Source organism: Triticum urartu, chromosome 5A (assembly GCF_056163025.1).
Source record: "Triticum urartu cultivar PI428250 chromosome 5A, HENAU_Tu73, whole genome shotgun sequence".
Lineage (NCBI taxonomy): Eukaryota > Viridiplantae > Streptophyta > Magnoliopsida > Poales > Poaceae > Triticum > Triticum urartu.
This window is the reverse complement of record NC_141877.1, coordinates 514,442,542-514,455,998: the sequence shown is the minus strand read 5'-3', so window position 1 is coordinate 514,455,998 and position 13,457 is coordinate 514,442,542. Positions and strand designations below refer to the sequence as shown.

Below are 13,457 nucleotides of genomic sequence, written 5' to 3'. Positions count from 1 at the left end.
CACTATCTTCGTGTAAAAACTGGTTTGATAAAAAAATATTCGTGCCTTCCTCACCTATTTTTTAAGAATGTCGTCACCTGTTTTTTATTTGTGAGAATCTCCTCACCTAGTTGTTCATATACTAAAAAGTTGCCTAGTAAAAAAACAATTGTCGGTGTAAACGTGCCCTGCTCACCCTCTTATTCACCTAGTTGCTCAATTATCGGTGGTACTACTACGGGTGTTGGGATAGCATTTTATCACACAACTTACAAGGACTGACCGAACGTCTCCAAGAAAGGAAACAACGGCGCAACAGAAGGGGCAGTGGCTGTAAAAAATCTTGCTAAAGCTGCTAGGAGGTCGATCGATTTCTTTTGGCTTCATCCATGGGGATCGAACGGTGAAAGAGACAGGGAAAAGGAGGGATGCCCTTTCCCTGTTCTGTCCCAAGCGCTGCACAGGATGCACCTATACATGCATGCTTAGGAGCTTCCTCTTCTTACCACGAGCCCACGATGCGTTGGAACATGGTCGCAAGCGTACATACAGTGGTGCTGAAAAGCTGAAGACCCCTGTGAAAAGCGCCTGCAAACGGCGGCGCGAACACGGCTGGGAGTGGAGGTCGTGCGGCCCCATGTCCCGCGCACGGCGGCGACGGCGGCATGGCCGGGCCCGGGGATGTACCCGCTGTCGCCTTCGATCGTTCGGTAGCTTTGCTCCGCGGCGACAGCATGTTGGCAAGTAGAACTACTGTGGAGTACGTAGGCGCAGCTTCATGGTCGATCGGTCGAGTTTCGACGAGACGCACGCACGCAGCACCGAGTTGGAACGATCGAAGCCGGACCTGTGGCTCACAGTCGCACCGTGAAATGAAACGAACGCCTGCAAATATGAACTTCCAACAGGTGTGGGATGTGTACACTGTGTGTGCGGTTCCGTGCTCTACACTACTCCCTCCATTCCGTTTTATAGTGCGTATAAGTTTTTGACAAAAATTCCACAATGTAGTGCGTATCTCCTTTCTCGAGCGATTTTGGACGAAAATGCCCCCCCACCTAATCGAACAGCCAGCGCCCCACCCAGCCCACCGCATCGCTCGCCTCTCTCTCTCTCCCTTATCTCTTTCTTCTCGCTGCTTTCCCCACCTCCCTCCCCACCTCGCTGATCCCCACCGATCTCCCTTCTTCCTCGCTGATCCCCATCGATCCCCACCTCCCTTGCTGATCCCCAACTCCCACAACGCTTCCTCTCCTTCTCTCATCGATCTTCTCCGCTTCACATCAGTAGTCGTCCAACAGATCTGGGCCGAGAGGTGTGGCGGAGGCGGCGGTCTTCATGGGCGGAGGAGTTGAGGGAGAGGTGAGGAGGAAGGTCCTGGCTCTGTTGAAGGAGGCAAAGGTGGCAATACAGCAAATTGAGCTGTTGCTAGGCAAGACGCCCAAGCTGGACGGACGAGTTGCTCAACGATTTGGCAAGCGGCAGCGGGAATTCGAAGACACCGAGGGGGAAGAAGAGGAGGAGGTCCCTGGCGAGGGCTGCGCTGGAGACTGGCTGGATGCCCTCAGTAAGGAGGACCTGCTGGAGTACGTCAACGGATTTGATGTCAGCCACACCAACCAAGGTTCGCTTGTGACCCAGGATGCCGATGTCGGCGTCTGTGTAGAAGATGCCTCACCCATGCCGCTCAGTTTCATTCAACAAGGTGTGCATGTCCTTGGGGGCTGCCCAAGTACAGGAACAGGATGCATGTACGGGAACAAGCTCAGTTGTTGCCCAAGTAATGGCGTGCATGTCCTTAGTACATCGAGCTTGCCCATCTTGGCCGGAAAAGAAGTGTCACCCGAGGATGCTGAGACCCAGGACGGCAAAGAGGTGTTGCCCGAGGACACCGAGACCGACGGCGTCGGAGAGTTGCTGCCCAAGGACGCCGAGACAGACGGTGTCGGAGAGTTGCTGCCCGAGGGCGCCGAGACCAACGGCGGAGACGTGTTACCTGTGGACGCCGAGGCCGACGATGACTTAGAGTTGCTGCCCGGGGATGCCGAGAGTGACGACCGTGAGGAGGTGTTGCCCGAAGACGCTGAGACCGGCGACGGCGTAGATGTGGTGCCTGAGGATGCCCAGAGTGACGACGGCGTAGAGGTGTCGCCCGAGGACGCCGAGACCGACGACGGTGAAGAGGTGCCGCCCGAGGATGCCGAGACCGATGTATTATTTGTGCCTGACTCCATGCCCGCTCACGGAGGCGACTCGCTCGATGAACGGACAATGGAGGTAAGGGATAGTATGCTCAGGTTATTAATTCCTGGTTATCTGATGTGAGTGTGTTCACCTCAAATTTGGTTGCATGCATGGACATGGTGATATGATGTGATGAGTATTTTGTTTGAAAAGTTGGTGTTGTGTAGTTTCTCAAGTGAATGTAGATAGTGTCCTCAGTAGCACGAATTGTCCTATGATGTGTATTTTTCTTATTGTCAAATGAATGCTGATAATCAGATTTCATTCACTTGCTTGCATGGACCATGACCAGAACAAATTACTCATTTTTGCTTGGTGGTTAGCTCAGTTTCATGCATGGTAATTATCATTGATCAACTAAACAAAAAACACGTCCATAATACATTGATTAATATGTCCAGATTACATTGATCATTTGAACCCAAAATATGCCCAGATTGCTAGTATGATCAAGTGAACCCAAAATATGTCCAGATTCATTGATCATTTCTTGCCAAAATATGTCCAGACTACATTGATCCATTGAACCCAAACTATGTCCAGATTGCAAACAGCTGCATGCATAGACAATGACCATGTCTAGATGGTGGCATTTAGGAACTCAATCGCGGCATTTACAATTGCTGGATCACATGGTAACCTAGGAGGGAGAAGACCAGCTCCTGCTAGAGCCATCTTTCTCATGTGTGGAACCTTGTAGTGTTGGCTGCCATTAAGTTTGAGTATCTCCCGCATACAGGACTGCAAAGTGAGGAAGATGCGGTTGCTCCTCTCAGGGGGGTACTCTCCATATGCTTGGAGCACCTTGGCAACAATGTCATCTAGTGAACCTGGGAACAACTTCTGAAATAAAGCTTGTAGGGCTGCAAAAAAACCTAGGTCCAATATGTTCAGATCGGGAGAATTTGGTGGTTGGCACATCAACGTAATGTTCCATCCATCTGCCATTGCGGCTGCACAAAACATAGGATCATTGACGGGAATATGAGTTTTGGTGTTGTCCTGTTGTATGATTATAGGATAACCGCGTTCCGAAGCAGGCCACTTCTCCTTAATGGCAGGCAGAAGTTTGTTCACCATGTAATCTTGGCTAACTTTCCTTGTTACCGCCGGCAACACCTTAGTAACAATTGTTCCCGCATCGCGGTTCTTGCTATCCCTCTTAGCCTCCTCTAGGAATGTAAAAGGCCATATGCCAATCTTGCCATCAAATGTCATGTTGCCATCATCATCATATCGACGGCCTCGCCACCGCAGCAAGGAACATCACTTTTTCAATGTAATTCTTGTTTTGTGTGGTACGCTTCGGATCTTCCTCATTGAGACCCAAATAGAATTTTTGATTCTTCCGAGTGCGATAGAACCACTTCTCATCTATGTGGATGACATTGTACATTCCATCAAATGTTGGCTGTTGTGGGATGCTTAGTGGCTGAAACATAGACAAACAAAACTTAACCCTAGCCCTCTTGTTTTCTTCTGTCAATGTTGATTTGATGGCATTAGAATGCCGCCTGAGTCTGCCCTCCTTCAAACGCCTGAATAAGGTAGTCTTTGCCATGTTCAACTCATTAGCAAGATCTTGGAGACTTGTTCTTTTTCTTAGACCAATATCCTTTATAGCATCTTCATTGAAAGCAATCCTCTTGCGGCCACAATTCTGGGTCCTCTTGCTCAAGACTCCCTGGAATCCACCAGCCTTCTTTCCCTCCAGCCATCTCAGTTGTATAGTTCGCAAAGGAATTTTTGTTTCTTCGGCAATAGCTTTAGTAATTCCATGATTCAGTTTACCCAAAGAAGACCTCTCCAAGATCATGGCAAATAGATTTTGCTTTTCTTCATCTTTGTACTGCCTTCTCTTTTTCTTGCCTTCATTTGCAAATAAGTGGCATCATACATTTATTACATTGCTAACTATATGAACAATCATGCAGGAACCAGTACATGTATGCATGAAGCAGTACAAGCATGCATGATCCAGTATACATGACCACTATAAGCATGCATGAACCAGTATCCATGAACCAGCACACATGCATGCATGAACCAGTACATGCATGAATGATCCAGAATCCATGAAGCAGTACGCATGTATGCGATCAGTGCAAGCATGCATGATCCACAATGCATAGCACACATGTATGCATGAACCAGTACAAGCATGCATACCAGCTGGAGCTGGATGTCCCTCGTCGTTTCCTTCAACATTTTCAGCATCAACTCCGGCGTCGACTACATCAAGTTCAACATTCAAGTCAATGCCAAGCATGCCATGTCCGCCGTCGTCGCCGCCGCTGCCGCCGCCGGACTCCACATTCAAGTCAATGCCAGTATCGACATGAACGGAAGGTTGGCCGAGGCCGGCGTCACCGAGTGGAGGTTGGCTAGCCTGCCACCTAACAGTTGGTGATCTTCCAGTGAGTCCCAACCTCGTTCGTCCGCGTCCGCTCTGGCCATGACCGCGTCCACGGCTGGCGTCTCCGCGTCCACGGCCGGCATCTCCACGGCCGGCGCCTCCGCATCCACGGGCGGCGCCTCCGCGGCCGGCGCCTACGCGTCCACGGCTGGCGTCTCTGCGGCCGGCGCCTCCGCGTCCACGGCTGGCGTCTCTGCGGCCGGCGCCTCCGCGTCCACGGCCATGACCGCGTCCAGGGCCAGGCTCAGCTTCAGCATACACATGCTCGTGAGGTTCGTCCTCTGGCAAAATAAATCAACAAACCAAGGTGGTGAGCAAATGATCAGCAAGAAGACGAGAGCACCAACAAAAATATGAACCTCGGCAGGGGGAGAGGACGTACCTTCATCCGAGACAATCAGCTCCACATCGTAGTCTAGCTCTCCGGCAAGACCGCCGTAGTCTTCTTGGACATCTTCCCAGTTGATCTGGTTGTTTAAATCTAACTGTGCCATTGCAGGGTGAAGAACTAGAGAGAAATGAGATGCAGAGAGAAAAATGGTGTACTAGTACACTCTTGGTCCCGTCCTAGAGAGCTGATTCAAATTTGAAAAGGCTGAGCGGGCGTGGGTGGGGCTGGCCACGCAGACGTGGACGCGGGAATGCGCTGAACTTTCCCTCCAATTTCTCTCCGTGGCGGGATTACACGTGGCTGAGGTGATGTGCACATGGGGCTGGACAGAGTTAGTGGAGGGGTATATTAGACCAAAGTACATGTGCCAGCTCACTCATTGGTATTGCCGCTGGAAGCTATACGCACTATAAAACGGAATGGAGGGAGTACGTTAAGAGAGCATTGTTCTCTTGAACTGTGTGGAGTAGCACTTATTGTTCTCTTGAAAACGTGCACCACGCAGTGGCAGTGCATTGGCTTCTTTTCCTCCGGTACAGGTATATCTTCTGCTGCAGATGTCCCTAATTTGGGCAACCTCCTGCACGTATTCTCTGTGTCAGCTCTAGCTCTACCCTACCGATATCTTTTATCCTCTCGCGGTGATCTGATCCGTGGCTGGCGCATCCTGCTTCCTGCACTACCCTGCACTGGCTCTTGTGCCCTGGCGTAATCATGATGAAACTGACACATAAATTTAATGTGCCCCTCGCCGCCGAAGAGAAAACACCCGTTTTGCCCTCCCTCCGTCCAGCGACGATCGATCAGGCAAAGCCCAGGTTCTTCTTGCTCCTTGCTTCTTCTTGCTTGGGCTCATTCGGCGAAGCAGGTCTCCCAGCATGCCCTCCACGCCCGGTGAACTTTGAACTGCTGTCGTGGCATTAAATGTTGATTTTGTCCTCTACTTCGTGTCACGTACTCAGTAACTCCGCTGGAACAGTGCTAGTACTACTATCAGACACTGGGTGGAATCTCTGTCTACGCCACTCTTCCACTCGAAGCAACCTGATCGTTGCTGAGCGGATGCACACATATACCCCTACCAATGGAAAGATGGTGTAGAACCCATCGATCAATCAAGCCAAGTCGAGGTCGAAGCTGATGCCACAGGACAAGGCCAGGTTATCATTATGCATGCATGCATGCAGCTCAGTAAGCAAACCCAGAACGCAAGGGACGTCATTAGAAGGGAAACAGATGAACCACCTGACCTATTAGTAGTAGTACTACTACTAGTAGTAGTAGTAAAAATCGGTTTTGGTTTTCACAATCATGGGGCCAAATCTGTTTTTCACTTGAGCTTTTAGGTTGGTTGCTCGCAAGCCAGTCGCTAGCTAACTTGGACCAACGAGACCCCAAGGGAGCTACTCCCACATGCCGTGCAGCACGGTAGATCCAAATCAAAATCTTCTGCGATCCAAAAAAGAAGATTCTTAATCATTGCCTACGGCAGCATCCGGTTAGCCTGGGGAGCTATGCTGGCGCCACTGCAGTGAGATGACCGAGCTCACGTTGGACGAAACGCCATCAAGCCTAAGGCCCTTGTCCGCCCCCGTCCGTTTGGGATAAAAGGGACAAACGAGACGACCCAACGCACGACCCCATCTGTAAAAAGTGTCCGCTTCTGGTCCGTCTCGCCCCATCCTGGAGCAAACTTGAGCTCGATTTGCGTCTGAAGCGGACACTTTGAGCTGCGTCCTCGTCCGGCCTCGTCCGCTTGCACGTGACCCCGGGCCCGCCTGTCAGTGAAACAAAAAGAGCCCCATCTACCCGCCCATCCCTTTCTCTCTCCTTTTCTCTGTCCTCGCTTGACACGCAGTTCGGCGGCCGGGCATGGCCGTGCGCAGGCAAGCAGGCGGGGCCCTGGCGTGAGCGTGGCGGCGTAGGCTCGCAGCCGGGAGGTGCGCGGCGCCGGCAGGGTCGCGCGGCGCTCGGGGGCTCGAGGCTTGCGGCGGCTCGGCCGGATGCGGCGGTGGGCGCGGCGTGCAGAGACGGCTGCAGGCGTCGGTGAGCTCGACGGGGCACGGGGACGAGCGTGCGCGGGCGGGGCGCAGGCGCGAGCAAGGCGGCAGGAGCTTGGCGGGGCATGGGCGAGCGCGACGCGGGGTCCTTCCGTGCGGGCGCGGTGGCAGGAGCTCGGCGGGGCATGGGCGAGCGCGGCGCGGAGCATCACCAGTAGGCACACCGGCGCTAGAGGCCATGGCGCGCGGCGTGGCGGGGCGGGCACGGGGCCGGGCGTGGCGAAGGGTGCGGGCAGGGCGCGCGGCGGGGCGAGGCGTGCACGCGGCGGGGCGGGGCGGGCACGGGGCGTGCGGGCGTGCGGCGAGCGGGCTGGGCGGGGCGCGGCGCGGGCGTGCACGAGGCGAGGCGGCGTGGGCGCGAGCGCGACCAGCAGGCTGGGCGGGGCGCGGCGCGCGGGCGCGGCCAGCAGGCGGGGCGCGGCGCGGCTAGCAGGCGGGGCGCGCGGGCGTGCGCGCAGGGAGCGGGCAGGGCGGGGCAGGACGGGCGCGCGGCGGGCGGGCTCACGCGCGGGCGTGCTCAGGACGAGGCGGCGCGGGCGCGGACGGGGCGGCGGCAGGCGGCGGCGAGGAGTTGGCGGCGGACGGGGCGCGCGGGGCGGGCGCGGGCGAGGCTGCGGGGCGAGCGGGTCGGGCGCAGGCGAGGCGAGCGCGGCGAGGCGGCGGCGAGGCGAGCGGAATGGGCGCGGCGGCAAGGCTGCGGCGCGGCGGGCGGGCGCGGCGAGGCTGGGGCGCGCGCCGGCGGGCAGGCGCGACGAGGCGGCGGTGAGCGCGGCGCGCAGGCGGGGACGAGCGAGCAGCGGACATTTTGGGTCGTTCTTGCGCGGTGGGCACCTCGAACCCAACCCGGACACGCATGTCCGTTTTCGTCCTCATTGTCACCCCAAACAGACAAAATTCAGACAAAACGGACGTCTGGATTGGCCGGATTCTGTCCATTTAGGACGCCGATGGGTTCGTCCGTGTTCGGTTTTGTCAGATGGGTCGTGTGTGCGCGCACCGCGCGGCCGCACCCCAAATCGTGTCCGGGGTGGACGTGAATAAAAAATATAGAAATAACTAAAAAAGTAAGTAAACGCATTTAGAAAAAACATAAAACATATATAGAGGCCGGCCACAAAACGGCTCAGTTTTCACGGCCACTTAAAAGGTCCAGTTTCATAATTAACATATAAAAACAAAATAAAAAAACTCCTCCCGCGCGCTCCTGCCGCGCCCGTCGGTGCCGTGGCCGTCGCCGTCTTCACTGGCCGGCCGCGTCCACAGGTGGGCCGGAGGTGCGTGGTGGACGGGGGCGGGCTGGACGGCCGGAGGTGCCTGCACCACCTCCTCCCGTGGCGACGCCTCCCGCTCCGCTGAGCGCGGCGGAGTGGGGCACCAGTTCACGCCCACGCCGGCGGCCATCTCCGAAGCAGTGCAGGACCAACCCTACCCCTGGCCCAGCAGCCGCTGGAACGCGGCCGGCGGGTCCTCCTCCATCGCCTGCAGCTCCGGGATGGCAACGTCCCCGGCGGTAGAGAGCGCCATGGCCTCCTCCAGGCCATTCCGCTGCCGCTCGTCGTGCGTGTTCATGGAGTCGTCCATGACACGCTGTAGGAGACGGGCCTCCTCCTCCGCTGTCATGCGAGGAGGTGGAGGGGGCGACGAAGACGGCGTGGGCGTCAGGCCGCGCACCCGCGTACGCCCGCGCGTCTCTGCCCGTGGCCTCCGCGACCCCGAAACGGTGCCGGCGAAGTACGACGCGCGCCGCGTGTCGTGCTCGTCCTGGAGCCATGTGTCCCACAGCGGCGAGTCGAGGGCATACCTATGGTCGTAGTACAGGTCGTCGAGGAGGAGGCGGCGGCGGCGCGCGATCTCATCGCGCCGGGCCCGGCCGGTCGGCGGCACTGGCGGGATGGGGACCCGATCCGCGAAGAGGTGCCATCCGTTGGGGAGGTGGGCGTCGCTCCACGGGACCGGCGTCCTCGTCTCCTAGTACCTCCGGCACACGTCCACGCAGATGTACTGCTGGTCGCGGTAGCCGGCGGGCCTAGGGGGAATGGTGAAGGGGGCCGACGCGGGGGCTCGACGAGAGGAGCGCGACGGTGACGCAGGGGCTCGACGAGAGGAGCGCGGCGGTGACGCGTTCTTCTCCTCCTTCACGGATACGCGATGGCGGCTTGAGGAGGAGCCGGCCTCGCGGCCGTGCTTCCCCTTGCGGCCGTAGTTCCAAAGGCCCATGGCTGCGACTGGCCGGCGAGTTCGAGGACGGGGAGTGGCTAGGGTTTCTAGGGTGTCGGCTTTCGAGGGGGTAGAGAGGGGCCGGAGTGGAAACTGAGGACGACGATCGGTCCACGGGTCCCCATTTAAGAAGGACGGCGACCTTCCATTGGGCCGATGACAGGTGGGGTCTGCCACCCGTGCGCATTGATGTTGGCGGGCGGGAGCTAGGTGGCCGCTCCGCCACGCGGCCAGACGCGGACGAGCAGCGCGTCCGTTCGGTGTCCGCGGCGACCCAAACCCAACGCAAAGATGCGCTTGGAATGGGTCGGCCCGGATACAAAACGGACCAGATAGGTCCGGGCCGTCGCGCGCTGGGTCTCCTCATTTGTTCGTTTTACCCCAAACGAACGAGGCCGAACAAGATGGAGTTGCGTGGTGGAGTTGGCCTAATGCAGTGCAGGCACTAGCTACCAGCTAGTGCTACAATGGTGCGGCATATGCTCCTACTACAGTAGTACTCCTGGTAAAGTAATCTTGCTCCGTGTTTGAACTTTGAACGATGGAGTAGAACTTGCTCCGTGTTTGAATTTGGACGTAAAACTTTTAGGGATTGTACATTCATCTGATGTGAGCATCCACAATTTTTCCAGAATTTTCTGAAACATTTGTAATTATTTTTTTGAAATGGTATCATGGTATCGCATAAGGGGTGCTGTCATGTGATATTCTCCTGATCGAGTAGTATCATGGATTCATGGAGGTCATTATATGTTTCTTTATCCTTGAGAAAAATATCCCCTAAATCTTAAACTTGATCCTCGAGAAAAATATACCCTAAATCTTAAACAGGTATTCATGGTCCGAATCTATAATGAGCTTTTAATCCTGAGTTCGGGATTGCGGCTTCTCCATGGATTGGCTAGCCGATTGATTTATGAAATCAGTCGGCTCGCCAGCCGTTTGATTTTCCCACATCACCGTTCAATAGGTCAACATAATCTGGTTCGATCCCTTCCTTCCTTCGCTTTCCTTGGATCACCCAATCTCACGTTGCACCGCTCGGCTCTTAGTGCCAACCTCTCACCAACGATGCCGCTCCCTGTTCTTAAAGAAATATGCTCTAGAGGCAATAATAAAATTATTATTTAATACCTCATATCATGATGAATGTTTATTATTCATGCTAGAATTGTATTAACCAGAAACTTAGTACATGTGTGAATACATAGACAAACAGAGTGTTCCTAATATGCCTCTACTTGACTAGCTTGTTAATCAAAGATGGTTAAGTTTCCTAGCCATGGACATGTATTGTCATTCGATCAATGGTATCACATCATTAGAGAATGATGTGATGGACTAGACTCATCCGTTAGTTTAGCACTATGATCGTTTAGTTTATTACTATTGCTTTCTTCATGTCTTATATATGTTCCTATGACTACGAGATTATGCAACTCCCGAATACCGGAGGAACACTTAGCGTGCTATCAAACGTCACAACGTAACTGGGTGATTATAAAGATGCTCTACAGGTGTCTCCGATGGTGTTTGTTGAGTTGGCATAGATCGAGATTAAGATTTGTCACTCCGATTGTTGGAGAGGTATCTCTGAGCCCTCTCGGTAATGCGCATCACTATAAGCCTTGCAAGCAATGTGACTAATGAGTTAGTTGCGGGATAATGCATTACGGAATGAGTAAAGAGACTTGCCGGTAACAAGATTGAACTAGGTATGATGATACCGATGATCGAATCTCGGGCAGGTAACATACCGATGACAAAGGGAACAACGTATGTTGTTATGCGGTTTGACCGATAAAGATCTTCGTATAATATGTAGGAGCCAATATTGTTGGGGAACGTAGTAATTTCAAAAAAATTCCTACGCACACGCAAGATCATGGTGATGCATAGCAACGAGAGGGGAGAGTATTGTCTACGTACCCTTCGTAGACCGCAACGGAAGCGTTGACGCAACGTAGAGGAAGTAGTCGTACGTCTTCCCGATCCGACCGATCCAAGCACCGTTACTCCGGCACCTCCGAGTTCTTAGCACACATACAGCTCGATGACGCTCCCCGGGCTCCGATCCAGCAAAGCTTCGGGGATGAGTTCCGTCAGCACAACGGCGTGGTGACGATGATGATGTTCTACCGACGCAGAGCTTCGCCTAAGCACTACAACGATATGACCGAGGTGGAATATGGTGGAAGGGGGCACCGCACACGGCTAAGGAACGATCACGAAGATCAACTTGTGTGTCTAGGGGTGCCCCTGCCCCCGTATATAAAGGATCCAAGGGGGGGGGGTGCGGCCGGCCCTATGGAGGCGCGCAGGAGGAGTCCTACTCCTACCGGGAGTAGGACTCCCCTCCCGTTCCTTGTCCAACTAGGAGAGGTGGAGGGAGAATAGGAAAGGGGGGGCGCCGCCCCTCCCTCCTTGTCCAATTCGGACTAGGGGAGAGGGGGCGCGCGGCCTGCCCTGGCAGCCCCTTCCTCTTCTCCACATTAGGCCCATGAGGCCCATTAACCCCCCGGGGGGTTCCGGTAACCCCCCAGTGCTCCGGTTTTATCCGATACTTCTCCAGAACCCTTCCGGTGCCCGAATATAGTCATCCAATATATCAATCTTTATGTCTCGACCATTTCGAGACTCCTCGTCATGTCCGTGATCACATCCGGGACTCCGAACTAACTTCGGTACATCAAAATGCATAAACTCATAATAACTGTCATCGTAACGTTAAGCGTGCGGACCCTACGGTTCGAGAATAATGCAGACATGACTGAGACAAATCTCTGGTCAATAACCAATAGCGGGACCTGGATGCCCATATTGGCTCCTACATATTCTACGAAGATCTTTATCGGTCAGACCGCATAACAACATACGTTGTTCCCTTTGTCATTGGTATGTTACTTGCCCGAGATTCGATCGTCGGTATCCAATACCTAGTTCAATCTCATTACCGGCAAGTCTCTTTACTCGTTCCGTAATACATCATCTCGCAACTAACTCATTAGTTGCAATGCTTGCAAGGCTTATGTGATGTGCATTACCGAGAGGGCCCAGAGATACCTCTCCGACAATCGGAGTGACAAATCCTAATCTCGAAATACGCCAACCCAACATCTACCTTTGGAGACACCTGTAGAGCTCCTTTATAATCACCCAGTTACATTTTGACGTTTGGTAGCACACAAAGTGTTCCTCCGGCAAACGGGAGTTGCATAATCTCATAGTCATAGGAACATGTATAAGTCATGAAGAAAGGAATAGCAACATACTAAATGATCGGGTGCTAAGCTAATGGAATGGGTCATGTCAATCAGATCATTCATCTAATGATGTGATCCCGTTAATCAAATAACAACTCTTTGTCCATGGTTAGGAAACATAACCATCTTTGATTAACGAGCTAGTCAAGTAGAGGCATACTAGTGACACTCTGTTTGTCTATGTATTCACACATGTATTATGTTTCCGGTTAATACAATTCTAGCATGAATAATAAACATTTATCATGAAATAAGGAAATAAATAATAACTTTATTATTGCCTCTAGGGCATATTTCCTTCAAATATGAGCATCCAGGTTCCGCTATTGGTTATTGACCGGAGATGTGTCTCGGTCATGTCTACATAGTTCTCGAACCCGTATGGTCCGCACGTTTAACGTTCGATGACGATTTGCATTATGGGTTATGTGATTTCATGTACCGAAGGTTGTTCGGAGTCCCGGATGAGATCACGGACATGACGATGAGTCTTGAAATGGTCGAGACGTAATGATCGATATATTGGAAGACTATATTCGGACATCGGAAAGGTTCCGAGTGATTCGGGTATTTTTCGGAGTACCGGAGAGTTACGGGAATTCGCCGGAGGAAGTAGTGGGCCTTAATGGGCCACACGGGAAAGGAGAGAAGGGCCTCAAGGGGTGGTCGCGCCCCCCCCATGGGCTGGTCCGAATTGGACTAGGGAGCGGGCAGCGCCCCCCACTTTCCTTCTCCCTCTCCTCTCCTTCCTTCTTCTCCTACATGGACTAGGAAAGGGGGAATTAAACCTACTCCTACTAGGAGTAGGAATCCCCCCTTTGGGCGCGCCCCTTATGGCCGGCCCTCCTCCTCGTCCCCTCCTTTATATACGGGGGAGGGGGCCACCC

General features: G+C 53.9%; 2 protein-coding genes across 2 annotated transcripts; one reads left to right on the top strand and one right to left on the bottom strand.

Annotated features, from left to right (window-relative positions):
- The first annotated feature begins 1,431 nt into the window (after window positions 1–1,431).
- On the top strand, window positions 1,432–2,304 carry LOC147972369 (uncharacterized). Its single transcript, XM_087523047.1, has 2 exons — window positions 1,432–1,546; window positions 1,621–2,304. The coding sequence occupies exons 1-2, from the start codon at window positions 1,538–1,540 to the stop codon at window positions 2,302–2,304; spliced, it is 693 nt and encodes a 230-aa protein (XP_087379173.1). The 5' UTR covers window positions 1,432–1,537.
- A 498-nt stretch (window positions 2,305–2,802) lies between these two features.
- Window positions 2,803–3,456, bottom strand: LOC147972368 (uncharacterized). The gene has a single exon (XM_087523046.1). The coding sequence runs from the start codon at window positions 3,439–3,441 to the stop codon at window positions 2,803–2,805; it is 639 nt and encodes a 212-aa protein (XP_087379172.1). The 5' UTR covers window positions 3,442–3,456.
- Window positions 3,457–13,457: the final 10,001 nt, after the last annotated feature.